The 25,247-nt window shown below is 38.3% G+C and overlaps 1 protein-coding gene across 4 annotated transcripts in view; it reads left to right on the top strand.

The window, feature by feature from the left end:
• The window catches only part of Aco1 (aconitase 1), a 52,950-nt gene extending 31,742 nt beyond the window's left edge, over nucleotides 1-21,208 (top strand). For all 4 annotated transcript variants that reach the window (XM_047525632.1, XM_047525634.1, XM_047525636.1 and 1 more), the window contains 13 exons: nucleotides 1,998-2,098; nucleotides 2,275-2,391; nucleotides 3,724-3,883; nucleotides 5,112-5,247; nucleotides 5,970-6,054; nucleotides 6,716-6,872; nucleotides 8,351-8,475; nucleotides 10,169-10,273; nucleotides 11,073-11,215; nucleotides 12,885-13,032; nucleotides 16,882-17,004; nucleotides 19,323-19,508; nucleotides 20,381-21,208. In XM_047525632.1, coding sequence (XP_047381588.1) covers nucleotides 1,998-2,098; nucleotides 2,275-2,391; nucleotides 3,724-3,883; nucleotides 5,112-5,247; nucleotides 5,970-6,054; nucleotides 6,716-6,872; nucleotides 8,351-8,475; nucleotides 10,169-10,273; nucleotides 11,073-11,215; nucleotides 12,885-13,032; nucleotides 16,882-17,004; nucleotides 19,323-19,508; nucleotides 20,381-20,494 — 1,700 coding nt within the window. In that variant the 3' untranslated portion in view covers nucleotides 20,495-21,208. The remainder of the gene's footprint in view (nucleotides 1-1,997; nucleotides 2,099-2,274; nucleotides 2,392-3,723; nucleotides 3,884-5,111; nucleotides 5,248-5,969; nucleotides 6,055-6,715; nucleotides 6,873-8,350; nucleotides 8,476-10,168; nucleotides 10,274-11,072; nucleotides 11,216-12,884; nucleotides 13,033-16,881; nucleotides 17,005-19,322; nucleotides 19,509-20,380) is intronic.
• The last annotated feature ends 4,039 nt before the right edge of the window (nucleotides 21,209-25,247 follow it).

The raw sequence follows: 25,247 nt of genomic DNA, 5'->3' as shown, positions 1-25,247 counted from the left end.
TCCAAGCAGGGCCCTCACTCTGCAATGCCCATCTCATGTTGTCCAAACACTGAAATGACAGATTGCATAAGAAAGTATTCTATATTAGTGGATCTGTTACTTGGTATAAATTTGCTTAGACATTTGACTTTTTCTTTGAGAAAGGCTTTTTAAAAATAAATTCTCACCAGGCACAGTGGCTTACACCTGTAATCCCAGTGGCTTGGGAAGCTGAAGTGGAAGATCACAAGTTCTGTCAAACTTCAGTATTTAGTGGGACCCTAAGCAACTTAGAGAGACCCTGTCTCAAAATTTAAAAATTTAAAAAATGACTGGGGATGTGACTCAGTGGTAAAGTGTCCCTGAATTCAATCTTCAGTTCAAAAAAACGATGTTTAATATTCATTCTGTTACTCATTTTCTGTGTTGTTGATATCAGGTCTAGATCCCAGACATGCAGCAATAAACAAGATAAATAAAGCCCCTGCCCTCGTACAGCTTATGTTCCTATGAGGGAGGAAGAAGGCAAACAAGTAAACAGATACAAAAGTGGGACAGTGAAGAAGAAAGCTGAGAAGTGGTTAGAGTGCTTAAGAATGCTTTTTCTATAGGAAAGTCAACAAAGGGCTGATGGAGCTTATATTTGAACAGATATCTGAGCAAAGGGAGGGAGCAAGCCATGGGAAGGGATTTGTGAGAACCCTCATAAATCCAAGTCTTCTCCCATAGCCTGAGGAAATTCTTCTGGAAGTAGTAAAGATTATGATGAATAACATTTATTTTTAAAAGTGTTATTAAATATAACTACATTAGAATTAATACATTCCTTTGTTCCTCAAAGGATTTGAAATGAAAAAGATGTAGTAATAAAGGAACAGAATAAATAATAACATTAACCTAAAGAAGAGAAGGGAAGGGACAGTGACTGGAAAAAGGAGAAAAACTGCAGAATCTATTCAGAGGTCAGGTTCATATCTGCAGTACTGGCAGTGACCCAGTGCCAAATTTGTAATACTGTTAAATTGAAGTAAGCATACTGCTTCAGAAAAATGAGACCCTTTCTATTCCTAAGCCCTAAGAGAAATCTCTCTTGTTCATGTTCATGAAGAAGATGGCATGGGATGTAAAGAACCGTGAATTTGCCAATAGGCCATGATAAATATGTTAATGAAGCTCATACAGCCATCTTTTATGAGGCTTTTGCTGAAAACTGATGATCTTTACAATTCAGTTAATGCAGACAAACAAATTCTGATCTATGGTCGGGTCAAGCTTTCAGTCTCATTTAACTATCAGAGAGATGGGTGGATGACGTGTCCATTGGGCATACTTCATGAATACTGTTATCTCCTGTACCAGGATCTTGATAAGAATTAAAGAGCAGAAGGTTCAGGGTTTTATTCCTGATGACAGTACTGTGAGTTAAGTCTTTGGACTTTGGAAGCAAACTGAGGTTCAAATCCTGGTTCTGCTATTTACTAGCTGTGTTCCACAGGACAGTTACCTAATCTTCTTGAGCCACTGTTTTTTTCCTCATCTTTAAATAGAAGAATAATAGTATTTGTCTCATAAGGTCAGGATAAAGGATTAGATTATGAAATAATGCATTTAGCCCATTTAGCATACAGTGTCAAGTACATAGAAAGTACTTAATATCAGGAGGTTTGGGAGTGGGATGGGTTCGATAATTATTTTAACAGCAGTAACATGGTGTGCCAAGAGTCTTCATGGCCAGTTGAAGATAGATATATATACAGGTGCACTTTGACAATTAGCTCAGGCTTACAATTCTCCTAATTAAGGACCAGAAAGAGGACCAGTGTCCTTTCCAGAAAATAGTCACTTTGGTAGGAACAGGAAGAGTTAATGGTTCCTAATAGAAAGCTATAAGCCTGGAAGCTGAAAGATCACAGAGGTGTCTGTACATGAAACATGTTAGTTATGTGACTGATGCTGGAAGTATTACAGTGTTTAACCAGAAGTATTAACGTGTGTTTCTTGGTACTGATGCCATTTAGGTCGGGATGAAAACAAAGTTAAGCACATTAAAAAATATCTTCAGGCTGTAGGAATGTTTCGAGATTTCAGCGACTGCTCTCAAGACCCAGACTTCACCCAGGTATGTGAGCACCTTCCACCAAACATATTTCCTCTTACCTTTATTTGGAATATGGTAGTTTTTCTTGTTTATTTGCTTGCTTTTATTGTGAGGTTTTAAATTTTCTGTATTGACTTGTGTTTCTTCTTTGTGGGCATAATGTGAATTCTATAATTCCTTTGTGCTTGGGTGAACAGGTTGTGGAATTAGATTTGAAAACAGTAGTACCTTGTTGCAGTGGACCCAAGAGGCCTCAAGACAAAGTTGCTGTGTCTGATATGAAGAAGGACTTTGAGAGCTGCCTTGGAGCCAAGGTAGAGGCCTCCCAACTCTGCCCTGTGCCCTGCTTCTCAGTTCCCAAGCTTTCACCCCACTCGATGATGAATCTTCCTAAAGCCCAGTTCTGAGGATGTTTCTTCTCCATCCTAAAATCCTTAACAAGTCCCGCATTAGCATTAACCATGGCTCACACAGCTTCCTTAGAGCATGTACCCATCTGTAAACACAGCACAACCTCATTTTTAAGCATATTTACTTTTTACTTGATTCACCACATTCTTCACTACTCAGCCAGGCTTTCAGGCCTTTCTACTTTTGTTCATGCCTCTCCCTGCCTACCTGTCTTCTCCATCTCATCATGTACTACTCTGTCAGCTCCATATGGCTGGGTTTAGGCACCAGCTCTTCTACAGTGTGGCCTCAGCATCTCATGGGTGGGTCTTTTCCCAAGTTGTTCTGAATCCCTTTGATGAGACACCATATTCTTCAACTCACACCCTTGGTGTTTTGTGTGTATGTGTGATTTCCCTTATTAGACTCCAGGTTACTTTGGTATCCCACAGAATACCTAGCAATGTCTTGGACACAGATTTTCAATGAACACTTCCCAAATGAATAAGATGTGTGATGGATTTTATCCATTGGACATCAGCTTTATACAAGATGTTCAGTTGTTTTATCCATTATTGATCATAATAAGTTGAATCCGGTCAAAATGACACCTTTCTCTAAATTTCCCTAAGGTTAGAATTAGTAACTTCAGTCAGTCCATATCCATTAAACCATTACAATAATGTCTTGGAGTTCTATGTAGATCAACTTAGCACTAAACTTGTAATTTTATCTATGTCTGTCTGTCTATCTATCTATCTGTATCTACCGTCAGTACTGGGTATTGAATCTTGGGGTGCTTTACCACTGAGCTACATTCCCAGCTTTTTTTATTGTTTCATTTTAACACAGGGTCTTCTCAGGTTGTCCAGACTGGCCTCAAACTTGCAATCCTCCTGCCTCAGCTTCTCAAGTTGTTGAGATTGCAGGTGGGCGCCACTTCACCTGTCTAGGTGAAGAAGGAAGAGAGTAATCATTACTGATTTTAATGCAGAATAAGATTCAGGAATTATGACTGCCTTCTGTAAAGATTTAAAAAGAATGTAGAAAAACTTAATTTTTCTGTGGTATTTCACAGTTTACTGTCAGAGATATTTGTTTTTTGTTAATAACTGGCCTTTAAAATTGTGGTTACCAATTCCTTCTTCCAAAGTGAGAACTTTTGACAATACATGTATTTTCTTCCTATAGTAAAAAACATATATCTTACATTTTTTTCTTCCTATATATAATACATATGTTTTCTCTTTCCGTAGCAAGGATTTAAAGGATTCCAAATTGCCGCAGACCATCATAATGACCAGAAGACATTTATCTTCAACAACAGTGAATTCACCCTTGCTCATGGCTCTGTGGTTATTGCTGCCATTACTAGTTGCACAAACACCAGTAATCCATCTGTGATGTTAGGAGCAGGTAAGTACATTTGAATCTATCCCCACTATGATATGTATGATGTGGATATGCTAGTGGAAATTTCCCAGGACATAACCCAAGGTCTTAACATTTGTACACATAGTTTCCTTAACTTTTTCTTTCTAGATGAAGATATTTGTTGGCCCAAAGCAAAGTATTTAACAAAGATGCATAATAGTCTTTTTCTTTACATAAAATAAGTAGAAGAAAGCAAAGGAAACTGAATTTTTTTCTAAAGCCAATAATCTGTGTCAAACTTTAGAAGAGGGAAAAAAGAACCTGTTTTCATGTCACAGACTTTATTCTCTGTAAAACCACTGACCAGTGAAATTTAGTACTGTCTAGGTGCATTGGCAAGTGCTTCTGTGTTAGGGCACGGGGCACTGTTTGATAAAACTCAGTGCACCTGACCTGTTACACAATTCTGGTTAAGTAGTTAATATTTACATGTAGGGTTTCACTAATATAAGATCTCTTTAGTTTCCAAATGTTTAATCATCCCCAAGAATTTCCCTTGTGTCCACAGACCGATGTCAACGTTATTTCTTTAGGGGTATAAAGAAAACCTTTGTTGAAGATTTCATCTTTTGCCATCTAAGCTTTCCTCGTCTGGAGCAAACCAGTTTTTCTTAAGACACATCACCACCTTATCTGTAGCTCTTTGTCCCTTTACACCCTCACCCCCACTCCTCACGTCTTTCCTACTTTTGTGATACTTAACTAAGTGAGAGCACCCAGTGTTCCAGCAACAGTCCCTGATTTTCCCAAAGTCCAAAGGTCCAGGAGCTCTTGAGAAATATTCATAGTCTAAATTTTTTCTTCTAGGCTGACTTTATTCCTTACCAACCAATACACAATTCATAGAAAGAGTCCTTCCAATTATAATTTTCATCCAAATCAAACTTAATTAGAAAGATCACACTTCCTCCAAAAATTGAAAACTGATTTTGTAACATATTTCTAAGTCGTTTGGGGTTTATTTCTTTAAAAAACAAAGGTAAACACATCTCTTTCTTTATTTTTATGACTGGTTTTGACTTTACTACAAATGTGTAAATGACTTTGAGCCAGTGAACTTTTGATTTCTGATAGGCAGCAGAAATGGCACAGAATGCCAGGAAACCTGTCAGAAAGCAGAGAGTATGACTGAAAATTCAGGCTCTTTCGTGAAGTCCCCGCACCTTGAGCAGTCACCCACCCATACCATGTCTGTGCTTACATTTTACAGGATTATTAGCAAAGAAAGCTGTGGATGCCGGCCTGAACGTGAAGCCTTACATCAAAACCAGCCTGTCTCCTGGAAGTGGAGTGGTCACTTACTACCTGAGAGAAAGTGGAGTCATGCCTTATCTGTCTCAACTTGGGTCAGGAAGTATTTTGTTTCACACCGTTGCTTTTGTCGTATCTTTTCCTTATGTATTTTGCTGTGTCACCATGTAATAGCTATGAGTTTATCTGATACTGTCCAGTAGCATAGTTTTTTATCAGTTGGTAGGTAGACTTAAACCTGAACATTTCAACTGAATAAGGCCTGCCAGTAAGTTGCACTGGCTGTTCATTATACAAGGGTGATCTCTGAGGACAAAGCAGGAGCTGAAACTGAGCCCCTCAGATGTGGGGCTTCACCCTCCTGGAGGAGGGATATATCTTTTTTCACTTGCATTCAGGTATGCCTTGGGCTAGCAGTGGCTCTGCAAGTGCGAATCTGCCTTTTGGCATGAAAATAATTATTTACCATAGCTAAAAGCATTTTAATTTTTTGAGACAAATTAGTTACCAAATATAGTTTATCCAGAGTCCATATTATTCCTTGTTTAGATGACACGTTTTTTCAAAAATCCTTGGAATTATATAATAAAAATAGTAAATGGAAATATTAAATAGCATATCTGATTTAAATTTTTTAAAAATTGTGAATCATTTGCCTCCTTGTTATATGTTAGAAGGAAAGATTTAGAAAACAGCACTGTCCTGAAGTTAACCTCAGGCACTCTATTCCTTTGTGACCATGGTCTCCAGAAAGTATTGCCTGCAAAGGGTTCACAGAAAGTGATTCATTTTCTTGTGCTTCCCTTTTGACTCCTAGGTTTGATGTGGTGGGCTATGGCTGCATGACCTGCATTGGCAACAGTGGACCCTTACCTGAACCTGTGGTAGAAGCCATCACTCAGGTAATTACAGAGGAGCCTGTAAGTGTTGAGAGAGCTATTTTTTTTTTTCCATATAAGATATGACAAAAATCCTGGTAAGTTCAAGATATAACCATAGAAGCAGGGGATGTAGTTAAGAGTATGGTCTTTAAAAAAACTAGCTCTATAACCCTGGTTAAGTTAATTAACCTGTTTATGTTTCAGTTTCCATAACCATAAATTATAGTTTCTATTTTATAGAGTCGTGAGAATTAAAATGACAATGAACATAAAACATTTAACCCAGTGCCTGCACCTAAATAAGTGCTCAATACATACTGCTTCTGACTACAGTTTTGTTGAAAATTGGTTCAAAGTCAAACAGGTGTCCACATAATCTAAACTGCATAGGCTTTTGTTGAGACTACATAGGTCACCATGGCTCCCTTCAGCTATTGGTTTGTGTTCCCTGCCTGTTCTTTGACTCTGGCAACAGTGACCAGGACATTGTGCTCTGACCTGCCTGGGGTTTTCTCTTCAGCAGAGATCACTAAGCACAACTCTGCTCCCAGGGACCCTTCTCTCTGTAGTCAGAGAGGACTAGGTTCACGTGATGTGAACTCTTGTGAGTGATCTGTGATGAGAATTCTAGGCAGTCTCTTCCTCTTTGTGATTTGATTTTTTTTCCTCTCATCTTACACAGGGAGACCTAGTAGCTGTTGGAGTACTATCTGGGAACAGGAACTTTGAGGGTCGAGTCCACCCCAACACCCGGGCCAACTATTTAGCATCTCCCCCCTTAGTAATAGCATATGCAATTGCAGGGACCATCAGGATTGACTTTGAGAAAGAACCATTGGGTAAGATTTTGTTTGTGTGACTATGATTTTTTTCCAGTGAATTAAAAAATATTATTGGAAGAAAGTTGCTACTCTTAGTAATTAAAAATGAAGCATAGAATCTTTAGAGATAAAACAAAGAAGAGAATATTTTCAGCATTCTCCAGTGCACAGGTAAGACACATACTGAAGTAAGCACGAATGTGGGCAAAGAGTGGCAAAGGGAAATAAATGCCCAATGCCAAAAGTAGGAGAGATTTGCTTTCCTGGATTCTACAGTTCCTCCCTTTCTCACTCTCACTTTACTCTAATGACAGGCATTGTTTTAACAAATTCTTTGTAGGAGCACACTTCAGGTACTTCAGCTTCTCAAAATGCAGAGCTGATGCTTTATCCCTTTACTGTGGGCCTCTTGCTTTGCTATACCCTCTCAATCCATTCCAGGAAGATTAGATGATGCGCAAACATTGTCCATTGGGTTTACTTTTAGGAAATCATAACTTCAGAAGTACAGTTGATCCTTATTGTTTGTGGATTCTATATTTGAAATTTTACCTACCCACTAAAATGTATCTTAAACTTCAGTCAATACTTCTGGTGCTTTAATCCAACTCTCAGACATGCATAGGAGTGATAACTTTGAGTCACTCGACATCCCTTCCATGCTAAGGTCCAGTAAGACTGCACTCTCTGCCTTCTTGTATCAGCTCCCACCCTTGTTAACAAGTATCCTTTGCACAGTCTACTTAGTGCCATTTTTTCCTCATTTTTATGCTTTTTTGCATTGACTTCACTTTTTAAAGCCCTTGAGTTTAGTGTGAAGTGCTATCTGATATTCTGAGTATAGGAAGACCATGATATGCCTTGTGTTGAGGCTGTTCCATTGTAAATCCAAGGTTAATTAACAATCACACCCACCATTCATCATCCATAGGGGATTGGTTTCAGGACCCCTGAGGATACCAAAATCATCAGGTACTCAAGTACCTTGTATGAATTGACATGGTATTTGCATATAACCTACATAAATCATCCTTAGATTGCTTATTGTGCCTAATACAATATGAATGCTGTATAGATAGCTTTATAAATACTGTACTGTTTAGGAAACAATGATAAGAAAAATATCTTACACGTGTGTAAAAATATCTTGTACATGTACAGCATGATGCAGCTCTTTTCCCTGAATATATTCAATCCATTGTTGGTTGAATGAGCAGATGCAGAACCCTTAGATATGGAGGCCCAACTGTATATTAAATAAGATATCTTTAAACAAGAGGATACCTAAAACAAGTTTATGTATGGATGATTGATGAAAGTGTGGCCAGAAGCTCATCAGGCCCTAACCTGTATCTCCCCTTGGAGCAATGGTTACTAATTCACTCTTCACACACACTTTACAGAATGAACATAACCACTGAGAGGAAAGAGACCTGACTCTATGAAAAAAGGATATTAGAGGAAGCTTTTCTCATTGATAAACATGTTTTCCTCAGGGACAAATGCAAAGGGACAACATGTATTTCTGAAAGACATCTGGCCCACTCGAGATGAGATCCAGGCGGTGGAGCGACAGTATGTCATCCCTGGGATGTTTAAGGAGGTCTATCAGAAAATAGAGGTGAGGCCCTTTGCTGCCCTCCAAGGATATATGAGAAAGCCTGTCCTGGTGTCATATCTGCAGTCCTTGAAATTAAAGGGAATATAAGCTGTTGAAATTAACTCTTATTTCTTCAGATATCTAAGGAAGTGATTCTCAGGCAGTTTTCTCCCATGATTCATGCTTTTCTGAACCTCAGACTCCCCAGATGTTCTCAGATATGGACAAGTGTGTGACAGCCTCAAGAAGAAAGGCCTCAGGTCTAGCTCCACCCCTTTCTCAGACATCCTGAGGTGTGTGTGTCAGCTGTGGTGAGGACCCTGATGGTCACACTATTGTCACTGAGGTGGAATCAGTGGGTTGAATGTACCTCTCAATGTATTATTTGGGTGTTTAAAAAAAAAGAAAGAAAGAAAACCTTAGTAGGAACTATCAACAAACTGCTAAAATGAAAAAACTACATTTTACAAATTGGAATCATTTTCAGAGCTTCTTGGTTGTTATTCCTTTCCTTGGAGCCTTGTGAAGGCTCAGGCACCTTGTTATTATTAGATGTTATTCTTTTTTTTTTTTTTTTTTTTTTTTTTAGTTGTAGGTGGACACAGTACCTTTATTTTAATTTTATGTGGTGCTGAGTATCAAACCCAGGACTCAAGTGTGCTAGGCGAGTGTTATGCCACTGAGCCACACAACCCCAGACCCTGGATGTTATTCTTTTTGCCACTTTTTGTGTTAAGCTACCCAGGACTTCTGACTGGGACTGCTGTTTTGAAATGAGAGCAGGACTGGGGACTGAGTGAAATGAACGTGGTATTAAGACATCACACTCTCCCATAAACTGCTCACTGGATTTTAGGAAACTTGGCAGCATCTGGTTAAATGTGTTTCTCTAAAGTCCAAGTTAATGGATGTGTGAAAAGAATTCAGTTCAGTTTTAAAACATCACAGCTGTTATTTGCTATCCAGTGTCCATGTGAACTGGAAGTCTACTTCCTAAAATATTCAGAGTAAATAGTTTCCCCTTTGGTACAACCTGGATTGTTATTTTTAAAATTTTCTTTAATTATATGTATTCATTATCTATTGCTGTGTAACAAATTATCCTAAAACTTAGAAAATAAAAACAAAAAAAGTTCACTCTCTCAGTTTCTCTGGGTTAGGACTACAGTTGCAGCCTCACTGGGTGCCTATACCTTCAGGGCTCCACAAGATGTCAATGGGGCTGCTGTCTCTGGAAGAAGATCCACTTAGGCTCACTCATGTAATGTGAGACTGAGGTCCTCAGTTCTCCTCTGCTGTCAACTAGGGACCTCCTGAAGCATCTTCTGCATAGGTCTCTTTACAGTTCACAACATGGTAGCTGGTTTCCATCAGGGCCAGCAAGCAAGAGAGGCAGAAGGCAAAGTGTCTTTATAACCTAATCTTGGAAATAAGTCATAAGATTAGCCCATGCTGGACAGGAGAGTCACCTAAGAATATAAATCCCAGAGGGTACGACCACTCCTGCCATTTTGTAGCCCTCTTATTTCAGAGCTTATTTATTTTTAAGTTAGCATCACGTTGTCTTAGTATAAAGAAACTCTTGTGTGTGACTAGAATAAAAATGGTTTTCATTGTACCTTTTAGCTTGACTATTTTGTGTTTGCTCATTTAAATTTTCCCTGAAATAAATTATAATTAGATCTTTTTCTTTTTTTTTTTTTTTTTTTTTAAGACTGTGAATGAAAGCTGGAATGCTTTAGGAGCCCCATCAGATAAGCTGTACTTCTGGAATACCAAATCCACATACATTAAATCACCACCATTCTTTGAAAATCTGGTATGACTTTATTTTTTAACAAGTTTTTAAAAATGTTGTTCTCCTTACAAAATCCACTGTATTATCCCATACCCTCGCTTTAACTGCCCATTTCATTAAAACCTTTGTACATTCATGCTGGGCATGGGGGCGCATGCCTGTAATCCCAGTGGCTAGGGAAGCTGAGACAGGAGGCTCACAAGTTCAATGCCAGCCTCAGCGATTTAGGAAAGCACTAAGCAACTTGGCAAGAACTTGCCTCAAAATAAAAAATGAAGAGGGTCAGGGATGTGGCTCAGTGGTTGAGTGCCCCTGGGTTTAATCCCTGATACCAAAAAAAAAAAAAGAAAAGAACTTTTATACATTTAAGCAGATAATGCTGGGGAATGCGGCTCTGCAGAGGCACCCTGGTGACAGCTGCCACTAGGACAAGGGCCTGCAAAGTCTGAGGGACTGTTCCAAGGTATACCCTGCTCCCCACTGGTCACTGTGGAAGGGAAAGGGGGAAATCAGGATTCCAGTTGTCCTCAGTAACTGAGTTCTGTGGAGAAGAATGAATGTTATTTGCAGCTGCATTCTTGTTTCTTTTGGCCAGAGATACCAATACTTGGCCTTTTCTTTGAAGTTGAAATATGAATATTTTGAGTAAATTCACATTACTTTTTCCAAGCACCCTTGCTTAAACCCAGAAAACTAAACTGTTCTGTGCATTTATATAGAGCTGTCATCTGGTCCAGTTTCGTGGACCCCTACTATTGAGTACCTGGTGACTTGTGGAGAAAAACCTGGGTAAATACCAACTTGTTCTATTCTTTGCTAGACTTTGGATCTTCAGTCCCCTGAGTCTATAGTGGATGCCTACGTTCTATTAAATTTGGGAGATTCAGTAACAACTGACCATATCTCTCCAGCTGGAAATATTGCAAGAAATAGCCCTGCTGCTCGTTACTTAACTAACAGAGGGTAAGTAGTAGTGAGGTAGAAAAGACTAAAGGCCAAAGTGGAAAAGGTTGAATGTTTCTCTTTACATGGTGTCTATGGAGCCAAAATCTAGTTTTTCACTGAACTCTGGAACTCAAAAAACAGTTGCTTTTTCCATTTATTCATATCTCAGGAATCCCAGCCATAGGAGAGGAAAGCAACCTTCTTTCTGAGCAAGTGTATGCATTAGGCTCAGCTGTCATCTGTGCCCGGAGCTACTGGTAGATCCTGCTAATGTTTGAGGCCCACAGTGATGATATAACCCAAAATGCCTTTGCTGTGTCCTCATATCGATGGTTTTCTGTAAGCACAGAACTGCTTCAGGAATTTGCAGTTCATTCATCAGTTCTTTAGACATGAACTGATATTCATAGGGAGTATATCAGTATTACCTACTATCTAATATTTACTGATATTAACTGAGGTCAGTGGTTCCCAGATCTGACTGTGAGAATCATGAGGGAAAGTAAGAATTACAGTTCTTGTCCCTTCCTCCAGAATCAACTCTTTTCAAGGATAGGGCCCAGAGCAAATTTGAGAAATGAATCCACTCACTTTTTCTCTAGTGGTGATTCTTGACCTGTTGACACATAGAATCTTTAGTGAATTGAAAGGAAGCAAATATAATGCCTTCCCCAGAAAATGCATACACCCACAACATTGAATAGGATTTCGGGGGTTCCTGGGTGCCTGCTCCTAACACCCAGTCATAAATTGAATCTGCAACCATGAACATGTTAATATTCACACCCACCCCTTTGGTTGTTATTGATTTTTTTATTCTATTTTTTTGGTACTGAGGATTGAACCCAGGGGCACTTAACCACTGAGCGTGTCCCCAGCCCTTTTCATTTTTTATTTTGAGACTGGGTCTCGATAAGTTGCTTAGGACCTTGCTACATTGCTGAGGCTGGCTTTGAATGTGTGACCCTCTTGCCTCAGTTTCCCGAGCCACTAGGATCATAGGTGTGCTTCACCATGCTTAGCCACCCCCTCATATTTTAAGAAACAAACCAGTGAATTGTTCACTGTGTTAATGTTCTTGACATTATAAGAGTTTCTTGACATCATAAGAGTTTCCTTCTATTGGTTCCCACAGACAGGATGTTTGGTTCTGGGATGAGAAGCAGGTGTTCTGCCTCTTTGGCATTGCTTTGATTTTTGTCTTATGAGAGTTGTAAATTATGTTGCCAGTGTGTGGCTTCTTTTTGCACTGAGTTCCTCATAACTTGGGTACACATTTGAATCCACATCTGGTTGTCCCCCATCCTTGACTCCATCTGATTGTTTTACCCTGATTATTCTCTTGCTTCTGTTTTCTTAATTTTAAGTTAGCTTTTTTACCTTATATGAAACTTTATAAGCTGTTCTACGTGCAAATAAATACTCTTTAGAATTCCTCCTGATTTTTCTATCCAGATATAAAAGGCACAGAGTTGACCCCAGGCAAATGTTGATTTCTGCCCTTCTCCACCTGACTTGTCCTGCTGCCCGTGGTTGAAGCTATAACAGCAGCTCTTCTGCCTTGGAAAACACTTCTTAGTAAACTTAGAGAAATGGCAGGTTTATGACATTTTCTTTTCTTGATGTAAGCTAAGTTTAATCTTGGCTCACTTCACTAAACTAGCTCCTGTCCTGCTTGCGTTATTAGCCTAACTCCTCGAGAATTCAACTCCTATGGCTCCCGCCGGGGGAATGATGCCATCATGGCACGGGGAACCTTTGCCAACATTCGACTGTTAAACAAATTTTTGAACAAGCAGGCCCCACAGACTATACATCTTCCTTCTGGAGAAATCGTGAGTATCGTCTCTTCTTTCAGAAACCAGTGTTTGTTGAGCTTTGGGAGGCTGGTTATTTACAGTACTTTCCTTTAGGTTTTATTTTTGCTTTTCAATTCCATTCTGCCTCTGGCTTCTTACAGTTCCTCTTTCTAGGTGCCCCCGTATGTGTGGAGTTATCACTGATAGAGATTCTTACTTAGAGATTCTGCACCACATCTTGTTTCTGGGGAGTAGAACCTTTGAGTACAATTTCATCCATCTATTTGAAGGGAAGATTTCAAATTAGAGAATATTTCTCAAAAAGGGTTACTGTATTTAGATCATATGATAATAGCATTGTATTTAAGACACGATGTCCACTGGGAAAAGGAATACAGAGACCCTTACAGGCCTGAGTCCTAGGGCAGTCATTTGGAGTCGGTATATTCCAGCTGGGATTGTGTTGTAAATGTGAGTCCTGTGAGCAGTTGGGAAACCTTTACCATGAACCACATAGTTCTGAGCTTAAGTCCTACACCACTTCAGACTAGCTGTGGATCCTTTGGCCAATGGTTTTCTTCTCTGAATTTCACTTTTCTTACCTGTGAAGTAGAAATAATACCTATCGCATATGACTCTGAGGCTTAAAATGAAATGGAATGACATAAAACCTGGCATAGTGTTTGCCACAGGTTGTAGGTCCTCAGTGTCACTTCTGTCCCCAGGGAATGCTATGAAACTGCCTGAAAACTGTTTAACCTACCTGAGAAATAACCCTGTCAACTTATTTAAAAATAATAACAGCTAAGATTTTTATGGGACTTCTATGTTACAGGTACTCTTGTAAGCCTTTGCATATATTGACTTATTTAACCTCATAACTACTCCTTAAGGCAGATGTCATAATTATCTGTACTTAAATTGAGAACTGAGCATAGAGAGGTCAAACTCTATAAGGTTGCAGTGTTAAAAAAACAGATTAAAACCATGGATTCTGACTCTAAAGTCAGTATCCTTGACTACCCCACATGCTTCTGTACTTAGAACTATTTTTGTCAAGCAAATGCTTTGTTCCAAGATAATTAGGTTCTCACCAGGACTGGCCCAGTAGATACTTGTTTAATGAGTGGCAGGGATCATAAACTATTACATGGAAAAGGTACCTACAAATGATGGAACACCCAAGAGACCAAGTGGAAAGATGGGGGCGGGGGGCAATGAACTATGTAAGAGTGACCCTGCCATAGTGTAGAACTCCTAGTCAGATGTTTAGTGCTTCATTTCAAATAAGGACACAGAATCAGGGATGAGCAGACATTTGAATGAGGATTTGAATTTGAAAAGCCAACTTAGACAAAGAAGGGGAATGTGGGGGGACAAAGACATTGTAAAAGATAGAAAACTTTAAGAAAAAGAATCACCTCTTCATAGAGAGGAATTAAAGTTTCCATTGCTATAAAGTAACAATCAGAAGACAAAGCTTTTTAAATTAAAACCAAAATAGTCACCCAAAAATTTCAGAGGAAAAGGTAACTAATTTAGAAAATCTCCTGGAATATAGAATAGAATGACAAAGAGAAAATTAGAAGATGGAAGAAAATTAAGAACTTAACTTGGGAGGCCCAACATCTGACTATAGGCATAAAAAGAAAACAAACTAGATAAAAAGAAGGAAATTATCAAATAACACAAGAAAAAATTTTCCTCAACTAAAGGAGCTGAGAATCCAGACTGAAAGATTCACTGAATACCCAGCCAAATGATTTACAGAGACCCACTCTAATTCACATCATTGTGAAATTAAGAAAACAGGTAAGGAAAAGTCTAGACTCTTCTGGAGAGGGAAAACCAGCTTACATGCAATGATGGGATCAGATGTGCTCTAGGTTTCTAACAGTAGCACTGGAAATGTAGATGGAGGAAAGTGATTATTGCCAGCCAAGTGCAGCTAGGGCAATGACACATTCAGAGATGCAAAAGCTTAAAAAATGTCCCTCAGTCCTCCTCTAGGGAAGCTGCCTGGTGTATGTGTTCCACCAAAATGGATGGAGTAAACCTAAAAGGGGTAAAATTCAGGATCCAGGAAAAGGACTGAAGAGAATGCCCATGAAGGTGGAGAAAGAAGCTTCTCTGCCACAGGAATGCACCAAGCATCCAGAGCAGTCAGTCCAGATTAAAACAGACCAGGGGGTCCAGGAGCGATGCCACCATGACCACATTTTAAAATGGTGGATTGCCTGATAGTAAAGATGATTCATGCTGTAGGCAGTGTTTCGGAATTAGTTAATGGGTAGGGTATAGGCACAGGTTGAGCACACCACAAAAAGAAAATGACTAATTCCAGTATAAATGTTTTAAAAATTGCCAAGAAGAAACTGTAGTATGTTACGTGGCTCAACTGCAAACAGAATTTATATCATCATAATAATGTGTACAACAGATATTTGCTTATCAAAATTTATGGCAAACATAGAGGTTGTGTGGCATCAAGGGCAGTGGTGAAGAGAATTAAATCCTCTTGATCAGAGTAGGGAACTTATAACAGATGGAGAAACAAGAACTAGCAGTTTAAATAGTACATAGAGACAGCACAGTAACAGAAGAAATACCATATTTCTTGTTTAGAAGAGAAGAGAGAGTGCAGGGAGGTGAAGCATCAGGGTACCTGAATTTTAGACCTGCATAGTCCCTCTACTCTTGGGTAACATGACCTGCTTTGCCATGGAATCTTGGCTTTGCCTTGGGATTTGTGTGTGTGTGTGTGTGTGTGTGTGTGTGTGTGTGTGACATAATGGAGTTGAACTCAGGCCGTCATGCATGCTAGGCAAGTGCTATACTACTGAGCTATCTCCCAGCTCATTTTCTCTAGTTTTGAAAGCACTTTTTTAAACAGATACTTTTAAAAACATGTTCTTAATATGTAAAATTAGTATTTCTGAAAATAGTAGGTAGGCTGATTGTTTCTGGTCCTGGAAGGATCCTGACTGGGCAGAAGAAGGCATTTAGTGCTTTTGTGTTCACGAATTTCTGTTCAGCTAATGACGTACAGGATCTTCCCAGATTTAGGTAATGCCATGGGAAATTAACCATAGCTCTATCAATCTACCACGTTAATTTGTGGAAAGCCTATTCAGAGTTATAAATGTGTGTCTTGGGCTCCTTTCAAATGAAATACATTCCATTTTAAAGGATTTTATTTTCTGACTTACATAGCTAGGAAAAATAATTGTTTCATTACTTAGTCACCAGTAGTAATACCAGATGTCTTGGTGAAGTCTCATTTATAATAGAATATTCAGATTGCTATGAGAAACAGATCTATTTAAAATGTTTCTCATGTATGAACTTACCTAATCCTTCCCTGACCTTTATTGATTCATACTTCCATCCATGTTTCTATTATCTCTACCCTTGACCTTCACATAGAAAGTAATAAAAATTGGCACTGTATTTAATTTTAGAGCCTGTTACCTTGTGTTTTTTCCTCTTCATAACTAACCAGTGCTACGTCTGATATTGAGTCAAAACTGAGGAGTAGGTGGGATTCTCTGGTTTTTGAGTTCTTAGGTAGTTTAGTCAATGGAAGAGAGAAAAAAAATAATCTAGTTTCCTTTTTTCCTTCTAATGCCCTAAGATTTGAATTTTTTTTAGAAAACTGGACAACATTTAGGCATTTTGGTCAAAAGAATATAAAATTCAGTTTGGTAGAAGTAAATAGATTAAATTAATTGGAGGCTGTAGTCCAGTTGGTTGAGTTCTCCATTGGCTTTATGACATGACAGTCACAGACCCCTTCAACCCTGACTCCAGGGCTTACTGGGCCTGTGACTATACTTTTTGCCTCCCTCTTCTGCATCTGTAAAAGTTTCCTTTTCTCTTCTTCAGCTTGATGTGTTTGATGCTGCGGAGCGGTACCAGCAAGCAGGCCTTCCCCTGATTGTTCTGGCTGGCAAAGAGTATGGCTCGGGTAGCTCCCGAGACTGGGCCGCCAAGGGCCCTTTCCTGCTGGTGAGTATGAAGCAGAGACATTTCAGGAAGTAGCTGCCCCTCCAAACTGGAAGGGAAGCTGGAAAGGCATCCAGGAATAAATTCTGTTGCTTTACTTTCCAAGGTGCATGGAAGAGCAAGCTCTGAAAGCATGTAGTGGTTATTTACCTCCAGATTTTGGTGGATCTAGGTTTATTTTGCTCAGTGAAGAGTAATAATACAAAGTTGAACTGGTTCCCTTAAATCAGACACATTCATACCCTGATATTCACCGTCTGGGCTTTTTCAGAAGTTGGTTTGTCAAGAACAGGCTCCAAGTCTCTTGGAAAATCTAAGAGTGTGCACATTTTTCAGTTGCTTTTCACTGCCCATGAAAGTCTGCTTCTCATCTCAGTGAGAGAGGAGCTCTCTAGAGCCTTCAGCTGCTTCAACAGGGTTCAACCTGTTTGAGGTGGGTGGGCCAAGCAGGGAGCTTTTCCCTCTTCAGTATTTGCTTAATCTTAAATCAGGGAAAATTGTGCTACCGACTTTAATCCTTAGGATAGAGTAAAATGGCTTAGCTCATCTTAATTTAAATAATTTATAGCTCAAGAAAATCAGTGCCCCTGGGAAACACTAAATCAATATCCACAGTATAGTAAAAACTGTAGCTGTCTGGCAGATAGCCTTCTAGACATCCTGGCCTCTGGAGAAGTCATTGAACATTACAACTATTTTACTGGTCATTTTGCTCTGAGGGGGGAAACTAATGTTCTGTGATTAGTTGGTAATAGGTCAATAGCTCAACTGTGCTGGAAACTGCTAAAAAGAACCAGAGAAATTGTATAAAAAGAAAAAGATTTTAGGAAGGGGGTTGAAAGCTGATAGCAGAAATGAAAACAGGGCAGTGAAGTCAGGTAGGGAACTCCTAAGAAAAGAACTAGCATCAAAGGGGCACCAGAGAGTCTCTACTTCTCTGAGTCCTCCTTGCCCAGACTGGGCCACTCAGTCCTGCACTGTGCCTACCCAGAGAGGGAGAGACAGCTGCCATCTCTGTGCCTACTGCACAGTCATTTACACAGAGCTAGAGACCTGACACCTTGTACTTAGAAAGCTTTCCACTTCCCCAGAATAAATACATACATGTAGAAATTTGTACAAAATAAAATAACTACTGTCCCCCCCCCAAAAATCCTCCTTTCTTCTGGGGCAGTGGTTATCAAATTCAGAGACACCTGTAAAAAAAAATTTTTTTTCATTACCTGGTCTTAGATGTCATCCCCAGAGATTCCAGTTTAATTGGTAAGGACAAAGTCTTAGACATTGAATTTTAAACATCTCCCTAGAGATTGATATACAATAGAGTTTGAGAACCACTGTTCTTGAAGAAATTAAATGGAGGTTTATGAATCTTATGCTCCTGATTATTATCAGATTATTAAGATCCCCTGAATTTTCCAAGCATGGAGAAGAAATTGCATGGAGAACCACTGTTCTATGGCCATGGTGCTCCATCACATAAAAATCACTGGCTCCTTCCGCCATATGCAAGAGATTCTGATTCAGCAGACCTTGGAAAATATCCAGAAAACTCCGTTTTTAATAAGCTCCCTAAGTATGATATAGGGTGTCTCAAAGGTGTGCTCTAGATATCAAGAGACCTTTTAAAGTACCTCAATATTATAATTAACATCAACTATTAATAATGAATGATGAATTTTAGGTAGTCAGGTACCCTGCTTTATTGACTGTTGTATATGACCAATTATACTTTGCCAATAAAATGTCCTTTATAGGAAGCTTAATGTCAAGACTTACTCAATGCAGTTTCATCCTTGAAATAGGAAGTATACAAGCAGTAATAATGTATTTTGTAATACATTCTGAAAGTTGCTTTTCTAATTAAACCTTCTGTGTTTGCTGATACACCTATAATAATAGAAAAGTTCAAGGAATGAATTTTCTTTGTTGTTTTATTGTATGAGTTCTGGATATAATGGAAGTTTGCTAAGAGATCTTGGATCTCAGATTAGCTAAGTGCATGGTCATACCACATGGGTTCAAATACCAGATCCCACCACTGAATACCTGGGTAAAGGGGCAGAGTGGTAGCACCTGCTGTGTCCCATGTTGGTGGAGGGTGGAATGAGAGAATTTATGTCTGTACTTAGTAACTGTAGATAATCTGGTAAGACATGCTGCTGTATTTCTAATTAATGTTAGAATATTTTAAGTGAAATATTAACTAGTATTTAGAGAGAATTTAGCTGTGAGAACAGTCTTGACTTAAGAAGCCTTTGGAAGTTTCTTTGTCCCCCCAAAATTGGGACTGTGTCCAAATTATTTTCTTTTTTCATCAGGGAATCAAAGCCGTTCTAGCTGAGAGTTATGAGCGCATTCACCGCAGTAACCTGGTCGGAATGGGGGTGATCCCCCTTGAGTATCTCCCTGGTGAGAATGCAGACACTCTGGGACTCACAGGACGAGAACGATACACTATTGTCATTCCAGAAAACCTCACACCACAAATAAAAGTACAGGTCAAGGTAAGCCAGACCTTCTCCACATTAAGATGCACTTTGAAGGGCCCTTTTAATCAATCTTATGCAAAGAAAATTAATGGGATTTGGGAGGGAAAAAAATAAAAATCACTCGGGAATGCATTGGACTGGGAGTCCTGCTGGCACCTTTCCCTCCTGCCTTCACAACATAGCAAGGATAATACTTGTTGACTTATTGTTTATTTCTGTTTATAGAATGATCATCAATTCCAATCCTACCTCTCATTCCCAGTCAGCCCCACTGTCTCCTATTTCTGTCACTTACCTGAAAATAGTGATGAAAGTTGAGAAATATGACATTTTAACATTATCTTTAAAAAATCCTTTTTATTATTAAAAATGTGATCAGCATATACATTCACTCCCTCTCCAAGCTTCATCTTTGGGTTTTAATTAGCCCAAAGTGATAATGACTGATATCTAGGTAAGGGTAAAGTGCCAACACCAAGATCCCAGGGTAGCACCCTGGTAGAGGAGGTAGCTGGGTAAGGGACAATCTCAGTGAAACCTCTGTTGCTAAGACACTTCTATCCACAGGAAGCCCCCAAAGAAGGTTTAGAAAATGCCATCCCAGCGTCACTAATGGCTGCAGCCCTTAGAGGCTATTCTAGTTCTCAGATGCCTCTCACTTTCATAATTTATACTCTTCAGTGTGGTGCTTCTCATATTTTAGTGGACAGAGAAATACATATTCTGATTGACTGTCCCGGATGGGGGCAGAGACCTCCTGTTCCCATATGCACTGGAGTATGTACCACACCTTGAGTGGGAGGCTAAAGGGAGGCTGGGCAGAATCTCTGAGACAGGTGTCTCACCTCCTTCCTCAGCGATTCTTCTCTGCTTCTTTGTCATCACAGCTGGATACCGGAAAGACCTTCCAGGCTGTCATGAGGTTCGACACTGATGTGGAGCTTACTTATTTCCGCAACGGAGGCATCCTCAACTACATGATCCGCAAGATGGCCATGTAGGCCCTTGTCTCTTAGGAGACATGCACTAGGTGCTGCACCTAGGGGGAGCCCAGCCAGCTGGGGTGCTAGTGGAAATGCCCCCCTTGCAGACAGCAAGTGAGCACTGCATTTTGGGTGCCATTCCTGGAGGCACAAAGCCAGAAGTTTCTACATCCTCTGTTATCATTAGCCTTTTAATCTTTTTCTAGAATTTGGAAACTGTAATCATGGGAAGGTCAGTAGTGCAAAAAGAGAACCAGCCTGTCTTTAAATCAGTGATACTGATTTTTTACTCTTTCCTATTAATTTTTAGCTGAGCACTACTAGCAGGGCTTCTCATAAGGTGTCTCCTACTTTGTTTTCCCTCCTACCCTTCTTATTGCTCTTCTGTTTTCCTCTGCTCAGTGAAACCCTTCTCTTGAAGGCCCTGTTTCTTTGCAATTTATACCAGTGTTAATTGACATAGCTAAGAACTTTTTCACTTCAAATCATGATAGTGATTGTGATCCTTCTTAAGAGTGAATGATCCAGACATCTCATGAACAGTTCAAATATTGAATTTTTTGATGATGTACCTTTTGATGGATCTGCATAACAAGAAGAATGTTTTCTTGTATTATCTTCAAAAATTTTTCCCAGAAAATGTTTCATCTGTCAAGAGACCTTTATTTGAAGACAGATTGGGAGACAGAATATTTCTAATTTGAATAAGATTAAATATATTTTCATGGAAAATTGTTGACTTTGAAATTCAGTTTTATAATATTTAAAGCATTTTCATCCTGAAGTCTGAAGTTCTCCTGTTTCTACATACACCTCCGGACTGTGCCAATACAGTAGAAGTATTGAGGAACTAGTGCTTTGCCTGCCCTGTTTGGAAGCAGCAGATGAAGGAAGAGTAGCCTTGTACTTAGTAGCAGTACCAAGTATGTTGAGAATGGTGGAGAAATCAGCTTTTTAGTGTCCCGAAGTTTATTTGCACATTTGCATCACTACATCGATTTCAGGGCATGTCCATAACAAAATACCACAGACTGAGTAACAATCCACAGAAATTGATATTCTTGCAGTTCTGAAACTGGAAGGTCAAGGTTCTAGCTCCTTCAATTTGTGGTGAGTACTCTCTTGACCTCATAGGTCAAGACTTATAGGTGACATTTCCTGGATATGTACCAGAAGTAGGAGAAGAGAGAGAACTGGCTTTCTGGTGTTTTATAAGAACACTAATTATATAGGATAACAGTCTCATCCTTATGACTCATTTCATCTCAGTTAAGTTTAAATTACTTTCTTAAGTTGCTATTCCCACACTACCATGGGTGTTAGGGCTTCAATATATGAATTGTGGGAGGACACAAACATTGAGTTCATGACAGGGCACCTTATAGTTAATCATTTAATGAGTTCACATTTTAATATCAGGTTCACAGTACCATAACATAGGAAAAGTATTAGTGGTTCCACTATACATATCAGGAGACTAAATAATAATTCACAAGTCTAATAACAGAAGTGCCAAGATTTTCAAAGCTGATTTTCTAAATATAAAATTAGAGATTTTTCTAAATGGCTAAGAGTTGACATCTGGAATGTATGGGACTTCCAGATCTTTCCAATTTGTAGATCAGGAATAAATTCCTTTAATTCCCTCCCTCTCTGTATTTCTTTCTCTCTCTCTCTCTCTCCCTCTCTCTTTCTCTTCCCCACCCCTTTTGAAAGCCAGCCTGCAACCTCTTATGCTCTTGGGGCTCCCTATCTCATGAGAACCAGAGAGCTAAAGATCTGAGCCTTGGCTCCAACCAAGCCAGTGCTTCAGTTATTGATTAAAATGGAATGTTTTCTGGATTTTTTTTTTTTTTTTTTGCTTTGTATCTTAAAAAATTTTAATTGACAAGTAAAAATCACGTGGTTACTATGTACAACATGTTTTAAAATATGTAAACTTTGTAGGATGGCTAAATAGAGCTTATTAACCTATGTATTACCTTGGACTTTTTTTGTAGTAAAAATAATTAGTGATTTCCAAGAATATATTAATTGTAATCATCATGTTGTACAATGGAGCTCTTGAACGTATTCCTCCCAAGCAAAATTTTGTATCCTTTGACACCTGCCCAATAACTACCCTTGTTAATTACCTTTCTGTTCTCTACTTCTTTGAATTTAACTTTAGATTCTATATGTAAGAAGGATCATGTGGTACTTATCTTTCTGCAGTGACTTACTTCACTTAACATAATGTCCTTCAGATCCATCCATATTGTTGCAAATTACAGGATTTTATTCTTTTTTAAAGCTGACTAGCATTCCATTGTGTATGTGTGTATGTATATATATGGATATCACATTTTATCTATTCAGCCATTGATGGGTACATAGGCTGATTCCGTATTGTGGCTAATGTGAATAATGCTGCAGTAAACACAGGAGTGCAAATCTCTCTTTAACATACCAATTTCATTTTCTTTGGATGTATACCCAGAAATGGGATTGCTGGATCACATAGTGTTCTGCTTTTAGTTTTTCAAGGTCTCCATACAGTTTTCCATAATTGCTGTACTAATTTACATTCCTATCAGCAGTGTGTAGTGTTCCCTTTTCTCCATCCTCACCAACACTTACCATCCATCTTTTTGATAATGACCATTGTAACAGGTCTGGAATGACATCTTGTAGTTTTAATTTGCATTTCCCTTATAATATTGTTAAGCATTTTTTCTTTTGCACATTGGCCATTTATATGCTGCTTTCAAGAAATGTTTATTCAGGTCCTTTGCCCATTTTAAAATTTCATTACTTGACTTTTTGTTATTAAGTTATATTCCTTTATATATTCTGTTTTTTAAGCACTTATCAAATATTTTGTTTGCAAATATTTCCTCTTGTTTTGTAGGTTGTCTTTTTACCGTTTCCCTGGCTGCAGAAGGTTCTTAAATTTGATGCAATACTGTTTGTTTTCATTTCTGTTGCTTTTGCTTTGGGGTCATATCCAAAAAATCATTACCTAGACCAATGTCATGGAGTTTTTCCCTGTTTTCATCTACTATGAACTACAATGTCAGGTCTTATGTTGAAATCTTTAATCCATCTTGAGTTGACTTTTGTATGTGGTATGAAATAAGGATTTAATTTCATTCTTTTCATGTGGATATCATGTTTTCCCAACACCATTATTGAAGAGACTGTCCATATTCCATTGTGTGTTCTTGTCTCCTTTGTCAGGAATCAATTGGCCATACACGTGAAGCTTCATTTCTGAGGTGTCTGTTCTTTTCCAATGCTCTTGTTTTTATGCCAGTACCATGCTATTTTGATTGCTGTAGCTTTGTAGTGTACTTGGAAGTCAGACAAGGTAATGGCTCCTGCTCTATTCTTTTTGCTCAAGGTGAATGACTATATGGATTTCTTGTGATTCCTGCTAAATTTCAGGATTGTTTTCTTTTCTGTGAAAAACATTGGAAATTTGATAGGAATTTTAGTGAATCCATAGATTTCTTTTAATAGTGTGAATATTTAATGTTAATTCTTCCACTGAATGTACATGAGCTATCTTTTCATTTTTTGATACCATCTTCAATTCTTTGATCAGTGTTTTTTGTTTTTTTGTTTTTTTTGTTTTTTTTCAGTGTATAGGTGTTTCACCTTCTTGGTTAAATTTATTTCTAAGCACTATTTTGTACCCATTATAAATGGATTTGTTTCCTTTACTTCTTTTTAGATAGTTCATTTTTTAGCATGTAGAAATGCTACTGATTTTTATGGTGATTTTTGTTTCCTGAAACTTTACTGAACTTGTTTATTCTAAGTTTTTTTTTTTTTTAATGGAGTTTTTAGGGTTTTCCAAATATAAGATCATGTTGTCTGCAGACAATTTTTTCCTTTATAATCTAGATGCCTTTTATTTCTCTGGCCTAATTGCTCTAAGACTTTCGGTGCTGAGTTTTTTAGTACAAGCGGTAAGAGTTGACAGACATCCTTTGTCTTCTTCCTGTACTTGGAGGAAAAGCTTTCAACATTTCCCCATTGAGTGTGATGTCAGCTGTGGGTTTGTCAGATATGGCCTAAATTATGTTGAGGTAAATTACTTCAATCCTAATTTCTTCAGAGTTTTTATCATGAAAGAATATTGAATTTTGTCAGTTTTTTAACCTCTGTTGAGGTGATTTTATGACTTTTGTCCGTTTTGTTAATATAGTGTATCACTTTTATACACTTGAGTATGCTGAACCATTCTGGCATCCAAGGGATGTATCCTACTTCAACATGAAGAAAAAGCAATTCTTTTTTTTTTTTTTTTTTTTTACAAGCAATTCTTTTAACATGCTATAAAATTGTTTGCTATTAGTTTGAAGATTTTTGCATATATGCTTATTATTGGTAATAATAAGATGATAGCATCTTTGTCTACCTTTGTATTAGGATAATGCTAGCTGACCTCATAAAATGAGTGTGGAAGTATTTCCTCTTCAATTTTTTGAAATTGTTGAGAAGAACTGATATTCTTTAAATGAACTTCCTCAATTTTTCTTTGTCCAGGAAAGTCTTTATATTTCATTTCTGAAGGGCAGCTTTGCCACGTACAGTATTCTTGGGGTTTTTTGTTTAGTTATTTTATTTATTTATTTATTTTTATTTTTCTTCCCAGCACTTTGAATTATATGTTGAAAAATCAGCTTCTAGCCATAGCGGAACTCCATTTTATATGCTTTGCCTTTTACAGGCTTGTCTTTGATTTTTAACAGTTTAATTATGCGTTGGTGCTTTCTCGTTTGAA

The sequence above is a fragment of the Sciurus carolinensis genome, chromosome 14 (genome assembly GCF_902686445.1).
Source record: "Sciurus carolinensis chromosome 14, mSciCar1.2, whole genome shotgun sequence".
Classification (NCBI taxonomy): Eukaryota; Metazoa; Chordata; class Mammalia; order Rodentia; family Sciuridae; genus Sciurus; species Sciurus carolinensis.
This window is presented reverse-complemented; position numbering and strand designations above follow the sequence as displayed.